The 23,243-nt window shown below is 44.7% G+C and overlaps 1 protein-coding gene across 1 annotated transcript in view; it reads left to right on the forward strand.

The window, feature by feature from the left end:
- LOC139562913 (MAM domain-containing glycosylphosphatidylinositol anchor protein 1) overlaps positions 1–23,243 on the forward strand; it is a 407,306-nt gene that overhangs the window by 308,837 nt on the left and 75,226 nt on the right. Inside the window, exons 11-12 of the mRNA XM_071381072.1 lie at positions 7,130–7,396; positions 7,720–7,868. Of these exons, the coding sequence (XP_071237173.1) occupies positions 7,130–7,396; positions 7,720–7,868 (416 nt within the window). The remainder of the gene's footprint in view (positions 1–7,129; positions 7,397–7,719; positions 7,869–23,243) is intronic.

A 23,243-nucleotide genomic window follows, 5' to 3' on the forward strand; every position in this document is an offset into this window, starting at 1 on the left:
GAACAGTAACAAAGGCATAGAGGACATGTGCAGGTTGGTTGGTCTGTCAGACATTGACCCTCATTTTATGGCAGGCAACAATGTAGTGCGCTCCCAACCCACAGCGCTGCATCCTCCCCCAACAGGACGGGTAGCCTATTCTCATCCGAGTGGTCTTTGAAACCTTAAATAAGGGTTTCAAATTTGGAGGAATTACACTCTCTAATTGTTTTATATTTTTTACATTTTGTCAGGAAATGCAGCTCTGTCTCGTGTTCTGCTGTGGTTGCACAGCCTTTCTTCTACAGCAAGTATTCCCAAACTACCCCCGTTGGGGGTACGCCAAATAACAATGTGATTCACATTTAAAAAATAAGAATTATTCACATTTTTTAAAATCTTCACATTTTCAAACAGTCCATTTATATTTTCCAACGGGGCTATACATTTGGGTGAGGTTTTTTCTCACCTGAGTAGCCTCATTTCACCTCCAAAAATAAAATTAAACCATCAGCCAATTTGAAAAATAAGCCACAGGAGGTTTTGAGTGAGAATTAAGACGACTTTCAAGTAGTAAGGCATGTATAAAAGCAACAGATACCTTTAATAAGAAGCATCTTATATGGTGAGCTACCGAGTGGCTAGGACAGGCAAGTCCCATACTATTGTGAAGGACTTAATTCTTCCTGCTGCCACGGATATGGCTGGGACAATGCTGGGGGAAAAGGCCAAAAAAACGATACAGACAATGCCTTCATCAAACAACACTGTTTCACGATGCATCAGTGACATGGCAGGAAATGTTTTGAAACAATGAAACAATTCGCATACAAGCCAGTGAATTATATGCGTTACAGCTGGATGAGTCAACAGACGTGGCGGGCCTGGCACAGCACCTGGTATATGTCCGTTATGTTTATGGGGGGTCAATTAAGGAAGACATCCTCTTCTGCAAACCACTGGAAACCAGGACAACAGGAGAGGATATTTTTAAAGTACTGGACAGCTTTGTGAAATCAATTGGACTTTGGTGGTCAAGATGTGTTGGTATCTGTACTGATGGCGCAAAGCCATGACAGGGAGACATAGTGAAGTGGTAATGCGCATGAAAGCAGTTGCTCCCAACACCAATTGGGTTCACTGCAGCATCCACCGAGAGGCTCTTGCTGCCATGGGAATGCCTGACAGCTCGAAATACGTTTTGAACGCTACAATGTAAATGGATAACTTTGTTAAAGCAGGGCCCCTGAACTCTCGTGTATTTTCTGCACTATGCAATGATATGGGCAGCGACCATGTAACACTTTTACAACATACAGAAGTGCGCTGGTTATCAAGAGGCAAAGTATTGACATGTTTTTTTTTTATTGAGAGAGAAGCTTAAAGTTTTCTTTACTGACCATAATTTTCACTTGTCTGACCGCTTGCACGATGACGAGTTTCTCACACGACTGGCCTATCTTGGGGATGTTTTTTCTCGCCTGAATGATCTGAATCTGGGATTACAGGGACTCTCCGCAAGTATTTTCAATGTGCGGGACAAAATTTAGGCTATGATTAAGAAGTTGGAGTTCTTCTCTGTCTGCATTAACAAGGACAACACACTGGTCTTTCCATCATTGTATGATTTTTTTGTGTGCAAATGAACTCAAGTTTATGGACAATGTAAAATGTTATATAGCAAAGCACATGAGTTGGGTGCGCAATTACGCAGATACTTTTCCGAAATGGATGACAAACACCTGGATTCATTATCCCTTTCATGGCCTGCCTCCAGTCCACTTACAGATATCTGAACAAGAGAGCCTCATCGAAATTGCAACAAGCGGTTCTGTGAAAATGTAATTTAATCAGAAGCCACTGCCAGATTTCTGGATTGGGCTGCGCTCAGAGTATCTTGCCTCGGCAAATCGCGCTGTTAAGACACTGATGCCCTTTGCACCCATGTACCTATGTGAGAGTGGATTCTCGGCCCTCACTTGCATGAAAACTAAATACAGGCACAGGCTGTGTGTGGAAAATGAGACTCTCTTCAATACAACCCAACATTGCAGAGTTATGTGCATCCTTTCAAGCACAACCTTCTCATTAACCTGTGGTGAGTTATTCACAATATTCGTTGAACAAATAAAGTTTTATATGTAAGATGGTTAAATAAATAGAAAAATGATTGACTATTATTATTTTTATTTGTGCCCCGGTCCTATAAGAGCTCGTTGTCACTTCCCACGAGCCGGGTTGTGACAAAAACTCACACTAATTCTTATGTTTAATAAATGTATCGTATAGTGTGTGTGGCAGGCTTGCAATGATGGCAAAAACAACATTTTAGAGTGTGCTGACCCTGGTGCTAGAGGGGGTATGCAGCTGGAGGTTGAATGATTGAAGGGATACGGGACTATAAAAAGTTTGGGAACCACTGCTCTACAGGGAGCCAGGCTTTACATTTACATTTTACATTTTAGTCATTTAGCAGACGCTCTTATCCAGAGCGACTTACAGTAGAGTGCATACATTTTATTACATTTTTACATACTGAGACAAGGATATCCCTACCGGCCAAGAGCAGACGCTCTTATCCAGAGCGACTTACAGTAGAGTGCATACATTTTATTACATTTTATTTTTTATTTTATTTTTTTACAGCTTTCCTGTGTCTACCCTTCACAATGGCAAGGCTGTGCCCACTGAGCCTGTACTTTGTCAAGGTTTTTCTAAGGTTTTGATCTTGGTCAAACCATTGCCCACGGTGTACAGTACTGTCAATTTAGGGCCAGATAGCACTGCATTTTGCATGTGCTTCCCAATAAATAATGTAATTTTTGTTTTGACTGTGTTGTATTTTGGTTTATTCCGATTGATTGGATGTTCTTGTCCTGAGGCTTCAGTGTGTAAGTAGAACAGGTTTATGAACTCAGCCCCAGGACCAGCTGGATGTGGAGACTATATTCTTTGCTCAGATCTTGGCATTGCAGTACTTGGTAATGTTAATGTATTTTAGATGTTTCCAAAACTGCCATGAAGTGCAATTGGTTCAATGACACATTCAAATAGTTTTAGCCAAATGTATTTAAATTTGAATTCGTTTTTTAATGGCGTAGAATGCCCTGCGTGCTTTCTCTCGGTTCATTCACTGCCTAATTTAGGTGTCCAGTTGAGCTCATTTTTAAACGTAAGAAACTGTAGTGTGTGCAGTACTCTATATATGTTGTACCAATTGAGAATTTTGGTCTGAGATCTGGATATTCCCTGGAAAATCATTATTTTTGACTTTTTGGGGTTAGCAGGTCCAGGCTCTGCTGTGGGTGACAGCAGGCACAGGTCATCTGCGAACAGCAGGCATTTAACCTCTGAATTGTGGTGACTAACACCAGGGGCTGAGGATTTTTCTAGAATTGTGGCCTAGTTTATGTAAATATTGAAGAGTGCAGGGCTCAGATTGCAACCCTGGCAAAGGCCCCGCCCCTGGTTAAAGAATTATGTTATTTTCTTGCCAATTTTGATGCTGCACTTATTACCAGAATACATTGATTTAATGATAGAATCAAATGCTTTTTGGAAGTCGATAAATCGAGTGTACATTTTGGTATTATTTTGGTGGAGTGTGTTGGGTGTAAATATGATTGGTCGCGCGATGTTTTGGTATAAATCCAATTAGCCTTTTATTCAAGATATTGTGCTTATTAAGGGAGTTTAGAACTCTTGTATTTATAATACTACAGAAAACCTTCCCCAGGTTACTGTTCACACAAATGCCTATGTGCTTGAAAGGGTAAAATTTGTCTCCGTTCTTAATGCTTGGGGTTATGCGTCCTTGATTCCAGATGTCAGGGAAATAACCTACACTCAAATTAAACAGTTTTAATATAGCCAATTTAAATTTTGCACTAGTGAATTTGAGCATCTCATTTAGGATGCCATCAGGTCTGCATGCTTTTTAAATTTGAGGGCCTGACATTTCTTATAGAGCTCCTGGTCAGTAATTGGGGAGTTCAATGGATTTTTCATGAATTTTGCATTGTTCTGCTCTTGCATCAGTTTGAACGGTGTTGTAGAGTGTTTTAAAATGGCTTGTCCAATATGTCACCATTTTGTATTGTTAGTTTCTTAAGTTTAGATTTTTTGTAGGTTTTTCCAATTTTGCGAGAAGATGTTTGTGTTTATGGACAGCAGTGTCAGCTGCTTGAAGTTGTACTGTGCATTTTTGGTTCTGAGTGTACAGTATATTTATAGTTTTAAAGTCTCACAGGAATTAGAGCGTAATTCACCATTATTTTGGTCTCAGTGCTTTTGGCTTGATACTGTTTTTCCTTATAATTTGACAATCTGCATTAAACCAGTTTTAATCTGTGGTCTCTTTTGGTTAGTTTTTTATCAATTTCAGTTGTGCTTCTTTTGCCGTTTTCCTGAATATATTGTTGATGTTTTTAACTGCTAGATGTATGCCTTCTTTACTGTGAGTGGATGTGGTATCTAGAAAGTTATCTAAGAGTGTTTGAATTTTTTGATTACTGGTTGCTTTCTGGTATTCTTCTGTGCTGTTTTGGGCCCATCTGTATGAGTTTCTGATTTTGTAAAGCTCTCTGGGCTGTGAATGTGTGGTTGTTTCCATGTCTGTTCTTTTGAGGAACAAGGTAATTTGGCAGTCATCAGACAGAGGTCTTAGTGGCTTGACAGTGAAGGAGCTGGGAAAGAAAGGGTCTATGTCTGTCATCATATAGTCTACTGTGCTGTGGACAGGAGGTGAGCAACAGGTGAATCTCCCCAAAGAGTCCCCCCGTAACCTACGTTTGACAAAGTAGAGACCCAGGCTTTGACAGAGCTGCAACAGATTCCTTCCTTTTTTGTTGATGGCTCTGTCACTGTTGTTTCTATGGGGGAGATTACGACAGTTGGAAACAGTATGGCCTGTAAGAAAGCCCTCCCCTCGTGTGGTTGTTAGAACAGGTAGTGTTCCTGTTTGCTCATTTATGTCCCCACAGACGAGCACATTTCCCTGGGACTGGAAATGGCACGTCTCTTCCTCAAGGATCGGGAATATCTCCTCTGAGTAATATGGGGATTGTGGGGGGGATATATATTGTGCAAAAGAACATATATTTTTCTGTCAATACAAGTTTTTTAAAAGTTTTTTTTTAACCAAATGTGATATTTACCCATTTTGAGGGGATCAATTCGATTTTGTAGTTCGGTTTTGTAGCAAATTATCAATCCTCCAGATTCTCTGCCTCTATTGACAGAGCTGTGTTTCTGTGACGGCACAAGTACCTTTCTGTACCCTGTGGGACAGTGAGTGACAATGTCTGCCTTACACCATGTCTCCTGCAGAATGATGACATCAACATATTTAAGATTTATTTTTACTACAGTGCTAAACTCTTTGGTCCAAAGGTTGATGAGTTCAGGCTCTGAATCTTCCACATGCTCACTGATAGCAATTTCATGTTACAAAAAGAAAGAATAGCACAGTCCAAAAATAAAGTAACTACTATGTTGTTAAGAGTGAGATAAACAGGAAAACAGCAAACATTTGTTATCGTTTTCTTCATTGAACAAGTACACTTGGAGGAGCTGTTTAATCTCACTCAATCCTACAGAGTTATCCTGTCCTCTGAGGGCCTCCGTACTGTTGCGCTGGTCCTGCTTTTGGGCCCTGTGGAGGGGGGGGGGGGGGGGTCTGGGTGAGTGTGGGTCAGTGGGGCGTATCGGTGTTCGGGGTGGTGAGGAGTTGCAGCTTCTCTCTCTCATCTCTCCCTCATTCTTGCCTTCCAAAGAATCAATATTCTTCCAAAAATGGTTCTTAGGATGTTAAAGGTTCTATATAGAACCCTTTGCCTTACAAAGAACCCGTGTCTTCCAAAAAGGGTTCATCTGATCAAAACAGTTATTGGTTGAACCCTATCCCTCTTCAAAGAACCCTATTGGAACCCTTTTTTTCTAAGAGTGTAGGTATTCTGCTCTACGGAAGTGAGTGATTCTAACAGTGAGAAGGTTCAAGCTTGCGTACTCAGATATAATAATTTACTGGATTCCAGTAGCCCAAAGCACTTTGCCTAGGCTTACTAGCACTGACTTCTTTATTGAGTAAAATATACTTACGACTGTGATATGCGGTTGTCTCACCTAGCTATCTTAAGAGGAATGCACTTACTCAAAGTCGCACTGGATAAGATCGTCTTCTAAATGACAAAAATGTCAAATGTACAATTACCAGACCTTGGTATCAACTCCACGATCTACACTCCATCTCCCTTATCTTCCAGGTCTCTTTGAAATACGGCCATAACATAGTCTTTAATTACATAGCCGTTGCCAATAAAGACAATATTCAACGGCGGCTTAAGCTAACGTCGTGTGAACCCTAACGTTTGTGGTCCCATACGTCTCTTGGCATCGTTAGCTCTGCATTAGCATTCTTTGCTAATAAGTAGCCTATTAGCGTAATGGCGGAGCGGGGTGATTTGCAGCAGTGTAATTCTGCTACGGTGCTAGCCATTGGACCTGGAGGCTAGTCAGTCATTCTCCGTGGAGAGCTTCTGACATGTTAATTACACACGATTAGTGCTTAGCACGACGCTAACGTCTGCGCCTCATGGCGTCCGATCCATCATGTCGACATATCCGTTTTCACATGTCAGGTGTGACGTCTCTCTTGCCCCTTGTCTTTATGCTCCTGCACGGTACTGTATGGAGGGAGAGGCTCCTGGGATAAGCTGCAGAGAAAGTGCACTGTTTTGAGGCCAGGGTTTTATCCCACAAAATGAATTGATTATCAAGCGGCTTAGTATTGCTTTCTTACGTCTTAAGACATAATATAGGTCTTAAGACGTAAAGAACAATACTAAACCACTGATCATGATTCAAGGTTTCTCCTCCTTTCATTTTGTTGCTGGGACCATTGCTGTGAAGACTCACCTATCTCCTTTTCTGCTTTCTTACACTTCCCTCCACCCTCTCTCTCTCTCTACCTCCCTTTCTTGCATTATTCCATTAAAGATCTGTCTCGTCTTAAAAACTGTGAGAGGGGATGCTTCTACTACTTGGCTATGTGGGAACACTTTATTTGAAGGCTACCGACATAAGGACGTCATAACACGTTTCTAACCCATACATAACTCATTCATTAACACTATTTTCCCCCTTCACTCAGACGCTCCAGTCCTGGACCCGGTCTTTCAGGATGTCCGTTCACCCAACTACCAGTTTGTGACGTTGCGCTGCCTCATTCAGAAGTCCAACCCGGCACGCGTGGCCAGTGTCCGCTGGGTCCGAAACGGCGAGCCCCTGTCCTCCCTGACCCCGAACCCGCAGGAGAACCCGCAGCTGAAATTCAAACTGGACCCCAGCAACAACGGCACATACGAGTGCCGCGTCAGCAACGGCGTGGGCAGCTCCACCTGCACCTTCAATGTCTCGTGTGAGTACCAGAAGAGGTTGGACTTCCTGGTAGTGTTGGGGTCAATTCCATATCAATTCAGTCCTTTCAGGATGTCCAATTTAGGATTGCAGTGTTTGGTTTTCAACAGACATAATGGGACCCATATGGTTATGGCTACAAGATAAAAAGAGAGCAGTTACCTTTTGTCATAAAATATAGGACTGAAAAGGAAGTGCATTAAAACTTTTAAAGCATTTACATGGGCATCTGACCCTCTTATACACAATTCATAAAGTACCAAACCAACCAACTAAAACTCCCCCTCCCCCTTCTCCTTCTTTCTCCCTCCCCCAACACTGTAGCCCGTCCATACAACGCAGAGTTTTACTTTGATACGCCCAACCCCATCCGCATTCAGAAGGTCAACAACTACTCCTACAACCTCCAGTGGACCCAGAGAGAGCCGGCAGCTACAGACCGCATCATCGGCTACTGGGTCAACGTACGCACGGTGGGTCACGCACACACGCACACACACACACACACACACACACACACACACACACACACACACAGCACACACACACACACACACACACACACACACACACACACACACACACACACACACACACACACACTGCAGAAGGAGCCTACACACACACACACACACACACACACACACACACACACACACACACACACACACACACACACACACACACACACACACACACACACACACACACACACACACACTCACACACTCACTGACCCACTCACTCAGGAGCACTATATTGAGTGTTGTGTGAAGTGAAATAAGTGAACGTGGGCCTTCATAATTTGAGCCAGGGGAATAGCTGAGGCTGTGTTGGGAGTGGACAGTGGATCGATGGGAGCTTGTACTGCATTAACAACACTCTCTGAGCAGCCAAGATCCAGAGTGACACCTCTCTCTACCCTTCTCTTCCTCTCCTCCTAGCTACATGCCTCTCCTCTCCCCTTTCCCTTCTTCCTCTCTATCCTCCCCTCTCCGTGCTTTCCTCTCCTCTCCTCTGCTCTCCTCTATTTTATTTTCTTGTCCTCTCCTCTATTATCCTTTCACTCCCTTCTACTCCTCTCCTCCTCTTTCCTCCTCTCCTCTATTCCCCTTTCTTCTCTATTCTCCTTTCTCCTCCCCTCTGCCTCTTCTCCCCACATATTGCCCATCTCCACCTCTCTTCTTCTTCCTCTATTCTCCTCTCCCCTTTCTTCTCCTCCCATTCTCTCTTCCTCTCCTCTCCACCCTCTCTCATCCCCTCATCTCCTCCACCCTCCTCTCCTCATGCTAATTGAGGACAGATTCTCTCTGACAGATACAACCTCTCTTTATAAAGTTGGCAGTCCCACCCCCCTGTTCCAGTCTCCTGCTCATCAAAACGCATATCCTCCCTAATCACGACAATGGCAGTGTCACACGGAAAGTGACTCCATTGTTGTAACAGCGGGGTGGGCGGTTTCAAATGTGAGAAAACAAGGGGGTTGTTTTTTTTTCGCAGGTTGACGTTTATTGTCATGAGTCTTGCCTTGGAGGCAGAACTGAGTGGTTTCCACTAGATGGGCCAGAGCCAAAGTCAGAATTGACTATTTTCTGTCCTCATTAAATGTAGTTGAATATAATTCAACATGCAGCTAAACACCTCGCTATTATGAAACCTCTGGAGACAGGATTTCCATTTATTGAGTCAGGAAAGGGTGAAACTGAGAAAAGGAGACAATCACCAAAATTGTCATCAGTCCATAATTATTATTATTTTTTGTTCAGAAGTAACCTCCAACAGTATGGTATAAAGCCTTAACAAAATGACAGCTAATTACAGCTACAACCAAAGTTTCTCAATGTACAGTACCATTCAATAGTTTAGAAACACCTGCAGTACTTATTCCAGGGCTTTTCTTTATTTTTACTATTTTCTACATTGTAGAATATTAGTGAAGACATCAAAAACTATGAAATAACACATATGGAATCACGTAGTAACCCAAAAAAAGTGTTTAACAAATCAAAATATATTTTATATTTGAGATTCTTCAAAGTAGCCACCCTTTGCCTTGATGACAGCTTTGCATACCGCCAAACCGGTCATGCTGGAGGATGTTGCAGGCAGCAGAACATTCTCCACGGCGTCTCCAGACTGTCACGTCTGTCACATGTGCTCAGTGTGAACCTGCTTTCATCTGTGAAGAGCACAGGGCGCCAGTGGTGAATTTGCCAATCTTGGTGTTCTCTGGCAAAGTCTGTTTCTGACCGTTTGAGCAGACACATGCACATTTGTGGCCTGCTGGAGGTCATTTTGCAGGGCTCTGGCAGTGCTCCACCTTGCACAAAGGCGGAGGTAGCGGTCCTGCTGCTGGGTTGTTGCCCTCCTACGGCCTCCTCCACGTCTCCTGGTAGCGCCTCCATGCTCTGGACACTACGCTGACAGACACAGCAAACCTTCTTGCCACAGCTCGCATTGATGTGCCATCCTGGATGAGCTGCACTACCTGAGCCACTTGTGTGGGTTGTAGACTCCGTCTCATGCTACCACTAGAGTGAAAGCACCGCCAACATTCAAAAGTGACCAAAACATCAGCCAGGAAGCATAGGAACTGAGAAGTGGTCTGCAGAACCACTCCTTTATTGGGGGTGTCTTGCTAATTGCCTATAATTTCCATCTGTTGTCTATTCCATTTGCACAACAGCATGTGAAATTTGTTGTCAATCAGTGTTGCTTCCTAAGTGGACAGTTTGATTTCACAGAAGTGTGATTGACTTGGAGTTACATTGTGTTGTTTAAGTGTTCCCTTTATTTTTTTGAGCAGTGTAGTTTGCGGGGTTGTTGAAAGATTGCGTGATACCTGAGAGATGGAATACACCACTGCCAATTTGGCAAATTGTCTTAGCTAGGAAGTGTATCAATGTATAGTACGTTAGGAAGGAGCAACTCTAAAAGGACAATAGAATTAAGGTCCAGGTAGAAGATAATGGACCCTACACAATAAAAACTAATTGAATAACCATACATTGTTATAGGTTTTTTTGGTTAGCCAAATTGTATTGTTTAAATTTCATAGATATTATGTTTGTGTTAATTGAAGTTGAATCAGGCTCAATGGGTTCTTTGAGTCATCATTGTTCCACATAGAACCATCACCCTTCCCAAAGAACCCTCTTTTCTTAGTGTGTATCAGATATTTATGTAGTTGGTGCTGTATATCCTCTCAAGGATCGGACCCTTTTTAATTTTTTTAATCTAAAATGACATACCCAAATCTAACTGTCTGTAGCTCAGGAAGGGAAGCAAGGATCTACTCAGCAAAAAAAAAGAAACGTCCTCTCACTGTCATCTGCGTTTATGTTCAGCAAACTTAACATGTGTAAATATTTGTATGAAGATAACAAGATTCAACAACTGAGACATAAACTGAACAAGTTCCACAGACATGTGACTAACAGAAATGGAATAATGTGTCCCTGAACAAAGTGGGGATCAAAAGTAAGAGTCAGTATCTGGTGTGGCCACCAGCTGCATTAAGTACTGCAGTGCATCTCCTCCTCCTGGACTGCACCAGACTTGCCAGTTCTTGCTGTGAGACGTTACCTCACTCTTCCACCAAGGCACCTTCAAGTTCCCGGACATTTCTGGTGGGGGAATGGCCCTAGCCCTCACCCTCTGATCCAACAGGTCCCAAACATGCTCAATGGGATTGAGATCCAGACTCTTTGCTGGCCTTGGCAGAACACTGACATTCCTGTCTTGCAGGAAATCACGCACAGAACGAACAGTATGGCTGGTGGCATTGAACCTGCATTGAATCTGCAGGAAGGGTACCACATGAGGGAGGAGGATGTCTTCCCTGTAACGCACAGCGTTGAGATTGCCTGCAATGACAACAAGCTCAGTCCGATGATGCTGTGACACACCGACCCAGACCATGACGGACCCTCCACCTCCAAATCGATCCCGCCACAGAGTACATGCCTCGGTGCAACGCTCTTTCCTTGGACGATAAAAGCGAATCCACCATCACCCGTGGTGAGACAAAACCGCGACTCGTCAGTGAAGAGCACTTTTTGCCAGTCCTGTCTGGTCCAGTGATGGTGGGTTTGTGCCCATAAGAAACGATCCCGCTCCAGAGCTGTCTGGTGAGGACCTGCCTTACAACAGGCCTACAAACCCTCAGTCCAGCCTCTCTCAGCCTATTGCGGACAGTCTGAGCACTGATGGAGGGATTGTGCATTCCTGGTGTAACTTGGGCAGTTGTTGTTGCCATCCTGTACCTGTCCGGGAGACAGCTGTCCGTCCTGTCTCCCTGTAGCGCTGTCTTAGGCGTGTCACAGTACAGACATTGCAATTTATTGCCCTGGCCACATCTGCAATCCTCATGCCTCCTTGCAGAATGCCTAAGGCACGTTCATGCAGATGAGCAGGGACCCTGGGCATCTTTCTTTTGGTGTTTTTCAGAGTCAGTAGAAAGGCCTTTTTAATGTCCTAAGTTTTCATAACTGTGACCTTAATTGCCTACCTTCTGTAAGCTGTTAGTGTCTTAACGACCGTTCCACAGGTGCATGTTCATTAATTGTTTATGGTTCATTGAACAAGCATGGGAAACAGTGTTTAAACCCTTTACAATGAAGATCTGTGAAGTTATTTGGATTTTTATGAATTATTTTTGAAAGACAGGTCCTGAAAAAGGGACGTTTCTTTTTTTGCTGAGTTTACATATTATTGATATCATTTGAAAATAAAAACTTTAAAGTTTTTGGAAATGTGAAATTAATGTAGGAGAATATAACACATTAGATCTGGTAAAAGATAATACAAATAAAAAAACATATATATATATGTTTTTTTTCTCCATCATCTTTGAAATGTAAGAGAAAGGTCCCGTGTGGCTCAGTTGGTAGAGCATGGCGCTTGCAACGCCAGGGTTGTGGGTTCATTCCCCACGGGGGGACCAGGATGAATATCTATGAACTTTCCAATTTGTAAGTCGCTCTGGATAAGAGCGTCTGCTAAATGACTTAAATGTAAATGTAAATGTAGATAGGCCAAAGTGTAATTTTCCAGGTTAGGCACAATTTAGATTTTGGCCACTAGATGGCAGCAGTGTATGTGCAAAGTTTTAGACTGATTAAATGAACCATTGCATTTCTGTTCAAAATGTTGTATCAAGGCTGCCATAATGTGCCTAATCGGTTTATTAATACACAAGTTCATAACTGTGCACTCTCCTTAAACAATAGCATGGTATTTTTTCACTGTAGTAGCTACTGTATAGATTAACAAGAATGTAAGCTTTCTACTCATATCAGATATGTCTATGTCCTGGGAAATGTTCTTGTTACTTACAACCTCATACTAATCACATTAGCCTATGTTAGTTCAACCGTCCCGCTGGGGGGACACCGATCCTGTAGTGTATTTAAAGACTTAACAGTATCGAGCTAGCAAGCAATTGCACATTATATCCCTGAGAACTTCCACGGCTATCAACAATGGAAGGAGGGCTTCAGCAAGAAGTTGCTTCTCACAGTCGATGCTGTTCTTACCATCAACGTGGCTTCTAAAGCATTTCAAACAGCCAGGAGCACCAGCAGAGACAGAGCATTGTCAAGGGCTTCTGTGAGCATGGAAGTGATAGAGCTAGCTTGCTACCTCTATGCTAACGTTAGCTAGTTATAGAGCTACCGCATTTAACTAACGTCTTCCATCTAAATAACACTGATATCTTGTGTTCGGGGCTTTGCGGCAGTCTTTGTGGTTTTTATATGGGAAGAACATAAATTGTACAATAGTAAACTAACAAATCATTTTTCAAGTTAGAACCATGTACTGTATATTAGTTAATATCCTACGAGTATACGCTACACTCACATTAACATCTGCTATCCATGTGTAAGTGACCAATAAAATTTGATTTGATATGAAAAGTGAGCATGGATTTATATTTCCCCACCGCTGACCGCGGGGCATTGTGGGATTGTTTCCAAAGTTAGAGTTGATTTGGAGAAAAACTCAAGGCAACTTTTAAAACAACATTACAATATTATAAAAAAATATTTAAGAGTTTGTAATTTAGGAATGTTTTCTTCAGGCAGATCGCTCAATAGTGACTTTGGAAGACTATCCTGGGGACATTGGGTAATGCCTTTAAAACCAGGTGCTAGGGGCAAAAGTGAGCGGTATTACCCTCAAGTAGGCTTGGGTTTTGCAAGGCTGTTTTGAACGAGGTTGGTGGATGCTCGTAATCCCATGACTCTCGATCAGAAGAATGCGTGTTTGTTCTAGTGGTGGTCACTTGTTTATTTAACTCTATCCAAAACGTAGCCCTTACAGTAACCATTCGGGAATGAGTGCCTAAACTTAATGTTTTAACCCTATCCAAAACCTTAACCTGCTAAATTTGACGTTTGGAGCAACTTCTACATTTTACGTTTGGAGAAATGTGGATAAACGTTTAAATCTCCAGTGAGACTGTGAGAGCTTGTTGAAGAATAATACAAGAGGAGGTTTTGAATAGCATGAGCTGTGAAATTTCAATTTTGGTTATTTAGTCGCGTCCCCAGGTTCTTTCCTGAAGAGATTAGTGGAGTTCACAAGGCGTCACACACACATAAATACACACACACAAACACACACTAAGGAATGAAGTGTGTCGTTGCACGGGTGCGCGCGTGTGTGTGTGCGTATGTGCTGGTGTGCATGCATACGTGTGGGTGTGTGTGTGTTCGTATGCATGACTCCAGATCTGCAGGAACAAAGCTGCCTATTTGGTTGACAAGATACACAGGCCATACATTGGGTACACATACATACAGTGCTTTGCAAAAGTATTCATCCCAATTCGCATTTTCCCTATTTTGGTGTATTACAAACTGTAATTTCAATGGATTTTTATTTGGATTTCATGTAATGGACATACACAAAATAGTCAACATTGTTGAAGTGAAATGAAAAAAATGCACAAAAAAAAAGAATGTGAAAAGTGGTGCGTGCATGTATTCACCCCCTTTGCTATGAAGCCCCTAAATAAGATGTGGTACAACCAATTACATTCAGAAGTCACATAATTAGTTAAATAAAGTCCACCTGTGTGCAATCTAAGTGTCACATGATCTGTCACATTATCTCAGTATATATACACCAGTTCCGAAAGGCCCCAGAGTCTGCAACACCACGAAGAAAGGGGTACCGCCATGCAAGTGGCACCATGAACACCAAGGAGCTCTCCAAACAGGTCAGGGACAAAGTTGTGGAGAAGTACAGATCAGGGTTGGGTTATAAAAAATTACCCGAAACTTTGAACATCCCACGGAGCGCCATTAAATCCATTGTTAAAAAATGGAAAGAATTGGTACCACAACAAACCTGCCAAGAGAGGGCCGCCCACCAAAACTCACAGACCAGGCATGGAGGGCCTTATGGGACTTGTACAGCTGGTGAGAAATCAGCCCTTGATTACTCACCAATCCCCAATCAGACCCAATTAGTCCTGGCCGGAGAGCCCGTCGAGACCTGGCATGTCCAGCAGATGGAGCCATCGCCTTGTGATGTATACTCCGTCTGTCACCAGGCCTCGACGAGTCTCCCCCTGGTGGCTGACCTGCTGTTCGCCCCCCCCTTAGCTCTGTTGGGGAGGGGACTGTCATCAGTGCGACGCATATCTCCCTTCTCGATAGGGCATCCGCGTTTCCATGCTTCGCCCCTGACCTGTGCACGACAGAATAAGAGAAGCATTGAAGGGACAAGAACCACCTTGTGACCAGATCGAATGTGTCCTTTCCCCTGGCCATCCAGACCATACTTGAGAGTGTCTAGCGCCCACTTCACCGCTAGACACTCTTTCTCAACAATAGAGTAGTTTTTTCTCTAGGTATCAGCTTTTGGCTGATGTACATGATGGGATGCTCCTCCCCATCGTGTATCTGGGACAGAACTGCCCCTAGTACCGTATCACATGCATCCGTCTGGACCACGATCCGTACCTGGAAATCGGGCATTACGAGAATCGGATGGGAGCACAGCGCTTCTTTCAGGCGGCTGAACGCCGCTTCTGTCTCGCCCGTCCATTTCACTGTTTTTGGGAGGTGGGCCCTGGTTAGAGATCGGTGAGGGGGGAAGCTATAGCCGCAACGTTGGGGATAAACAGGCTATAGTATCCTGCCAGTCCCAGGAATAACTTGACCTGTGTCTTGGTGCGTGGAACGGGCCAGTCATGTACCGCGTGAACCTTCCTTTCCTGGGGCTTGACGTTCCCCCGTCCGATCAAATACCCCTGGTACTCCACCTCCTCGAACACTTGTTTGCATTTTTTGGGGAGCGCGGTCAACCCGGCTTGTCTGAGCACCTCCAGCACCGCCTGGAGGCGCGTCAGGTGCTCTTCCCAACCTTCGTTGTGGATGATGATATCATCCAAATAGGCCGCTGCATACTGCTGGTGGGGTCGAATAACTTTGTTCAACAGTCGCTGGAATGTGGGCGGGCTCCTTGGAGACCGAACGGGAGCACCCGGTACTAATACAATCCGTCTGTTGTCGAAAACGCCGTCTTTTCCCGGGAGGAAGCTGCCAATGGTACCTGCCAATATCCTTCGGTCAGGTCAAGGGTGCTGATGTACCGGGAATTTCCCAATCGGTCAATGAGCTGGTCCACCCTCGGCATGGGGTAGGCATCGAACAAGCTTATATCCTTTACACCTCGGAAATCATTACAGAAGTGGAGGCTACCGTCCGATTTGGGCACCAACACGATGGGGCTGCACCATGCCTTGTTTGACTCTTTAACGACCCCCATCCTCAGCATAGCCTCCACTTCCTGTTTCACGGCTTTCCTTCTGGGCTCCGAAATCCGATATGGCCCTCTTTCGTACCGTTTCCCCGGGCCGGGTACGGATGTGGTGTTCAATGAGGGTCGTGCGGCCTGGCTTCTCGGAGAACACCGCCATGTTCCGATCGACGAGCTCCCTGAGCTCTTGCTTCTGGGCCGAGTCGAGGTCCTCATTGCTCGAGATCACCTCTGGTAACTTTGGCGTCCTGGGTCCCAACCATAACACGGCCAAGGCTGTCCTCTCGTGCCAATTCTAAAAACAGGTACACGTGGTAAATCTGTTGGGGTTTCTGTCTGCCCAGTTGCCGTACGCGGTAATTGACAAGTCCCAGCTTCTCGATCACCTCGTATGGCCCATGCCATGATGCAAGGAACTTACTTTCGGTCGTGGGGATTAAGACCAACAACCTGTCTCCCACCTGGAATTCTCGGGGCTGGGCTCCCCGATTGTAGACCAGGGCTTGGGCGCGTTGGGCCTTCTCCATATGTTCCCTCACGACTGGCCATATGGCTGTCATCTGCTCCCTCATCGGCTCCATGTGCTTTACCACGCTGCGTAAGGGGGTCGGTTGGGCTTCCCACACCTCCTGGGCGATGTCCAGTAGGCCGCGTGGCCATCTCCCGTAGAGGAGGGAAAACCCAGTGGAGGACTGTGGTACTTCTCTGATTGAGAACATTAGGTGGGGTAGTAGCTGTTCCCAGTTCTTCCCGTCCTGCTCGATGACCTTCTGCAGCATTTGTTTGAGCGTTTTATTGAAGCGCTCGACGAGCCCATCCGTCTGCGGGTGAAAGACGGAGGGTCCGGATCTGCTTGATTTGCAGGCGACCACACAACTCTTTCATTAGGCGGGACATAAACTCAGTACCTTGGTCTGTCAGGATCTTGTTCGGGATGCCCACCCAGCTAAAGAGGTGGAACAGCTCCCGGGCGATTCCCTTGGATACCGCCGCCCGTAGGGGAATGGCCTCAGTATATCGGGTGGCATAGTCTACTATTACCAGGATGTACTGGTGTCCTCGTGCTGTTTTTACCAGGGATCCCACTATGTCCATGACGATGCGTTCAAAGGGCACCCCGATGATCGGTAGGGGGACCAGTGGGTTTCGGAAGTGGGCCTTTAGGACAGTCGTTTGACACTCCGGGCAGGTGCGACAGTAGTCTTCCACGGCCATCCTCATCCCGGGCCAGTGGAACCGGGCGGCGATCCGTTCCCGGGTCTTCTCCATTCCAAGGTGCGCCCCCAACAGGTGGGTGTGGGCTAGCTGAAGAACGATTCCCACGTACCGTCGGGCAGCAACAATACCTCTCGAAGTTCCCCCTGTTGGCACGACACCTGATACAAAAGGTTATTCTTGATTTGGAAATGGGGGTACCGCCAGTCACTCACCCCCGGAAGTAGCTGTCCATCCACCACTATCACTTGGGCTGCGGCGGCTTTTCAAGTTGGGATTCTCCCACTGGGCCAATCCCGAATTGTTCCCTGAGTTGGTCCCCAGTGGGTGTATCGACTGGCCCCTCGAAATCGAGGAGGGGGAGGCTTGGCTCTACCTCCCCTGGTTCAGGCACCCCCTCCGACACCGACTCCGGACCCGTAGATACAGGTTGGTCAACCATTTGCTTCCGGGCCGCACAGCCGATGGGTCATCCTCAGTCTCGTCTTCAGCTCGTGCCCCCACAGGGCCATGAACAGCGGCCAATCTCGTCCCATTAGGAGAGGTACCGGCAACTCTGGTACTGCACCAACCATCATCTGGCAGTTCCTTTGTGGCGTCATTATGTTGGCCAATACGGTTGGATACCACTTTGTGTCCCCGTGAACACAGGAAATGGACACGTTCGGTCTCCTGGTTCAGCAGGCACGTGGTTACGAGGGTAACCATACTTCTAGAGTCTAATAGAGCTTCCGTGTCGTGTCCGTCAACCTTCACTGGGACCATGGGTGCAATTGATTTGTGGTGTGCCCAACAGGAGGTGACGTAGTTCACTGCGTGACCCACTTCGCCTCCGGGGCTTGCTGATGGCATCGACTCCTCTCGAGCCGAGCAAATTCCAGGCAATGTGCCCCCGGGTGCCACACTCAAAACACCTCCTTTGGTCTCCATCTACCTGGGGTTGTCGGTGTCGGGTCGGCCCTACATCAGCCGTCTCTCCAGGGGTTTGCTTTCCTTTGGCCCTGCCAACTGTTGGTTTGGGGTACACAGCAGTGGGGCTGTCCTTTCGACTCCTCGAACAGGTCGCCGACTCGGCCTGGCTCCTACTCAGCAGGGCCTGAGTGTTCTGATGCGTCTCCACTGCTTCCAGGAGGCCCTCCAAGGTCTGGGGTGTGCATAGATTTGCTGCACTCTTCATGTTGTGGGGTAGTGCCCGTAGGAAGCGATCCAGGACCACTTTGTCTAGGATGGAGAGGGTGCATACGTCGGTTATGAGCCATCCCCTGGTGACGCGCAGTAGATCGCTCATCTGGGCTCGGGGGCATGCGTCGGCTACGAACCTCCAGTCGTGGAATAGTTGAGCCTGGTGGGCCTGGCTGTACCCGTAGCGGCTGAGTATCTCCCGTTTGAGTCCGTTGTAGTTAGCCGCCTGTTCATCGTTCAGGTCCCAATACGCCTTTTGGGCATTCCCAGAGAGGAACGGGGCCTACAGACTGGCCCACTTCTGCCTTGGCCATCCTTCCTGTAGTGCTGTCCGTTCAAACGTACAGAGGTAGGTTTCGATGTTGTCATCTTCTTATTAGCTTGATTAAAAACTTGTTTAAATGTGATTCAGTAGACGCTCCTCCTTGTACCTTCCTGATTTCCTCAATGAGGCGGACGTTTTGTAGCCGTTGTTCCTCCAGCGTTCGTTCCTGAACCGCCTGTTGGGCTTGCTGGGCCCGGATAAACTGAGCTATCAACTCGTCCATGCTGATGCTGCGTAAACGTCATACCTGATCTGAACACGTTATCAGAGTGCCCGCATTCTCCACCACTTGTGGCAGACCAGGGGGTTGGGTCAAAACGTTTACACACATCAGACAGAGTAGTATTAGCTCAGTTTCAAAGGTGTTTATTTAAATAATAGTTAAAAAGAAAAGAATAGGATCAAAAACTGAACTCACTCCTGTTACCTCCCCAACTATACGGGAGTCCTTTCTTCCCCCAGTCTCTTCCCTGTGTGCTGCCCTTCTGGCAGCTTTATGGGACTTGTACAGCTGGTGAGCAATCAGCCCTTGATTACTCACCAATCCCCAATCAGCCCCAATTAGTCCTGGCCGGAGAGCCCGTCGAGACCTGGCACGTCCAGCAGATGGAGCCATCGCCTCGTGATGTATACTCCATCTGTCACCAGGCCTCGACGAGTCTCCCCCTGGTGGCTGACCTGCTGTACGCCACAGTAAACTTCTGACCCAGAAATAAAAGCTGATATAAATCATTCTTTACTATTATTCTGACATTTCACATTCTTAAAATAAAGTGGTGATCCTAACTGACGTAAAACAGGGATTTTTACTCTGATTAAATGTCAGGAATTGTGAAAAACTGAGTTTAAATGTATTTGGCTAAGGTGTATGTAAATTTCCGACCTTAACTGTACTTTTGCAAGGCACTGTACTGTGTATTCAAGTATGTGTGAACACGTGTCGACACACACACACACACACACACACACACACACACACACACACACACACACACACACACACACACACACACACACACACACACACACACACACACACACACACACACACACACAGTGGATTGAAGCCTTTGCACACATTGTCAATAAAACACACACACACACACACAGCTTTCCCAGCACGTTAGTCAAGACAGTACATTACCCTCTTGTAGTAATGCATGAGGACATGAAGGCTAACCCCAGTTGGTAGTCTTCAAAGGTGCACGACTGATGCCTGTGGCTGCTTTGACACCTCTATCCCAACAAACATCTTAACAAAAATCCCTGAGTGAGAAATGATTGACTGAGAGCAGTCAATCTTCAACCTGTGAAGGCTTTACCTCCAATTTCATTTAGATCTGGTGTGACCTGGCTGCATAGACACATTATGCAGTACATGAACACACACATATGAGAACGCATGTTAGTACTACCAGTGGTGGGAAAAGTACTCAGTTGTCATACTTGAGTAAAAGTAAAGATACCTTAACAGAGATTGACTCAAGTAAAAGTGAAAGTCATCTTGAGTAAAAGTCTAAAAGTATTTGCTTTTAAATATACTTAAGTATCAAAAGTAAATGGAATTGTTAAAATGTTCTTAAGTATCAAAAGTAAAAGTATAAATTGTTTCAAATTCCTTATATTAAGCAAACCAAATGGCAACATTTTCTTGTTTGTTTTTATTGACGGACAGGCAGGGGCACGCTCCAACACTCAGATATAATTTACAAATGGAGAATTTGTGTTTAGTGAGTACGCCGTAGGGATGACCAGGGATATTCTCTTGATAAATGTTTGAATTGGACAATTTTCCTGTCAAAATGTAACAAGTACTTTTGGGTGTCAGCGAAAATGTATGGAGTAAGAGGTACATTATTTTCTTTAGGAATGTAGTGAAGTAAAAGTAAAAATTGCCAAAAATAGAAATAGTGAAGTACAGATACCCCAAAAAACGACTTAAGTAGTACTTTAAAGTATTTTTACTTAAGTACTTTTTACATCAAGCTATTTCCATATACTCTGATGCAGAGTTCTAAATCAAGATAATACCCTTTTCACAAACCAAGGATAATACCCTTTTCACAAACCAATTCCATTCTGTGAACGGTGAGGCAAACAAAGCTACTTAAGTACTTTACACCACTGAGTAATACATTGTATTTTTTGTTGTTGTACATTAATATTGATAACTGCATTGTTGGGTTTACAGGCATTTTACTGTACTTGTGCATTCAACATTAAAACTTGAAATCACATACATGACTTCCTCACTCAAACATAAACCTACATGACAGTACATACACAAAGAGTTGGACACACACACCAGACTCACCTGTCTGGCCAGCTGTGTTTTCTCCTGGTGTGAGGGTGATAGTGACACAGGCGTGTGGTAAGCTAATGGTAAGGGAGGATGAGTTATGTCTAAATATAGCTGTGTGAACTTCTGGCTGTCTGCCTGCCAGGGGCCATGCTAACACACACTCCGACGGCCTCTCTTCTCATTACCTCACCTGAATGAACACTGTGAGTGAGTGAGTGAGTGAGTGAGTGAGTGAGTGAGTGAGTGAGTGAGTGAGTGAGTGAGTGAGTGAGTGAGTGAGTGAGTGAGTGAGTGAGTGAGTGAGTGAGTGAGTGAGTGAGTGATCGGCCAATTATGAAGGCTTTATTGGATGGTATTGGCGATGATGATGAAATTGCCTTGACATGAGGATCCAAGCTATTTCCACATACTCTGATGTAGAGTTTTAAATCAAGATAATATCCTTTTCACAAACCAAGGAGCTTGTTGTGTTTTGAATTCTATTATGTGAGCGGTGAGGCAGTCAAGGCTACCAGCCACGCACACTGAGAGTGTGAGAAGCAGAAAACTGCCCATTACTTGTGTAGTGCTGAAATATTATCATTTGTCCATGTGCGTAGCTTATGTTCTCTCTTCCCATGTGAGAATAAATTGCCAAGTTTACTTTCCCTGGATACACTAGCTCACGTGAAAATGGCTAACGTAGGCCTAACCGGAGATATAAAAATAAAGATTATATACTGAAAAAATATATATACGCAACATGCAACAATTTCTAAGATTTTCGAGGTACAGTTCATATAAGGAAGTCACTGACTTTAAATAAATTCATTAGGCCATAATCTATGGATTTCACATGACTGGGAATACAGATATGCATCTGTTGGTCACAGATACCTTTCAAAAAAAATTAGAGGGCGTGGATCAGAAAAACAGTCAGTGCCTGGGGTGACCACCATTTACCTCATGCAGCACAACACATCTTCTTCACATAGAGTTGATCAGGCTGTTGATTGTGGCTTGTGGAATGTTGTCCCACTCCTCTTTAATGGCTGTGCGAAGTTGCTGGATATTGGCGGGACCTGGAACACACTGTCATACACTTCGATCCAGAGCATCCCAAACATGCTCAATGGGTGACATGTATGGTGATTATGCAGGCCATGGAAGAACTGGGACATTTTCAGCTTCCAGGAATTGTGTACTGATCCTTGTGACATGGGGCCGTCCATTATCACACGACTCCATACACGTGGCCTGCGGTTGTGAGGCCGGTTGAACGTTATGCCAAATTCTCTAAAACGACGTTAGAGGCGGCTTATGGTTGAGAAATGAACATAAAATTATCTGACAACAGCTCTGGTGGACATTCCTGCAGTCAGCATGCCAATTGCATGCTCCCTCAAACCTTGAGACATCTGTGGCATTGTGTTGTGTGACAAAACTGCACATCATTAGAGTGGCCTTTTATTGTCCCCAGCACAAGGTGCACCTGTGTAATGGCCATGCTATTTATTCAGCTTCTTGATATGCCACACCTGTCAGGTGGATGGATTATCTTGGAGAAGGAGAAATGCTCACTAACAGGAATTTAAACACATTTGTGCACAACATTTGTGAGAAATAAGCTTTTTGTGTGAATGGAACATTTTGGGGATCTTTTATTTCAGCTCATGAAACATGGGAGCAACACTTTACATGTTGCGTTTATATTTTTGTTCAGTGTAATAAGGGAATAGGCTACAACATCATCATGGAAGCAGGTTCGAGTGAAATCCCCAGTTTGGAAGGACAATCAAGAGGTATATGGATACATAGCGTGCACAATGTGCAAGCAGGTATTTACTTTCAATAATTCAGTTAATTATCAGTTAATTATAACATTAATTAAAGTGTAAACCTGTGCGGCTGGTAAAAGTTAGAGTAGCCTGTAGCCTAAATCAATGTAGACTATTTTTGCAGCCTATATTCGATTCTGCGAATTGTTTATTTAAGTTTTAATTAGTCCTAAACTATTTGATTATCTAAAATGTAAAGGTATTGTTTTGTTATGTCGGCTATAGTCTTTCATTA

Source organism: Salvelinus alpinus, chromosome 33, assembly GCF_045679555.1.
Source record: "Salvelinus alpinus chromosome 33, SLU_Salpinus.1, whole genome shotgun sequence".
Classification (NCBI taxonomy): Eukaryota; Metazoa; Chordata; class Actinopteri; order Salmoniformes; family Salmonidae; genus Salvelinus; species Salvelinus alpinus.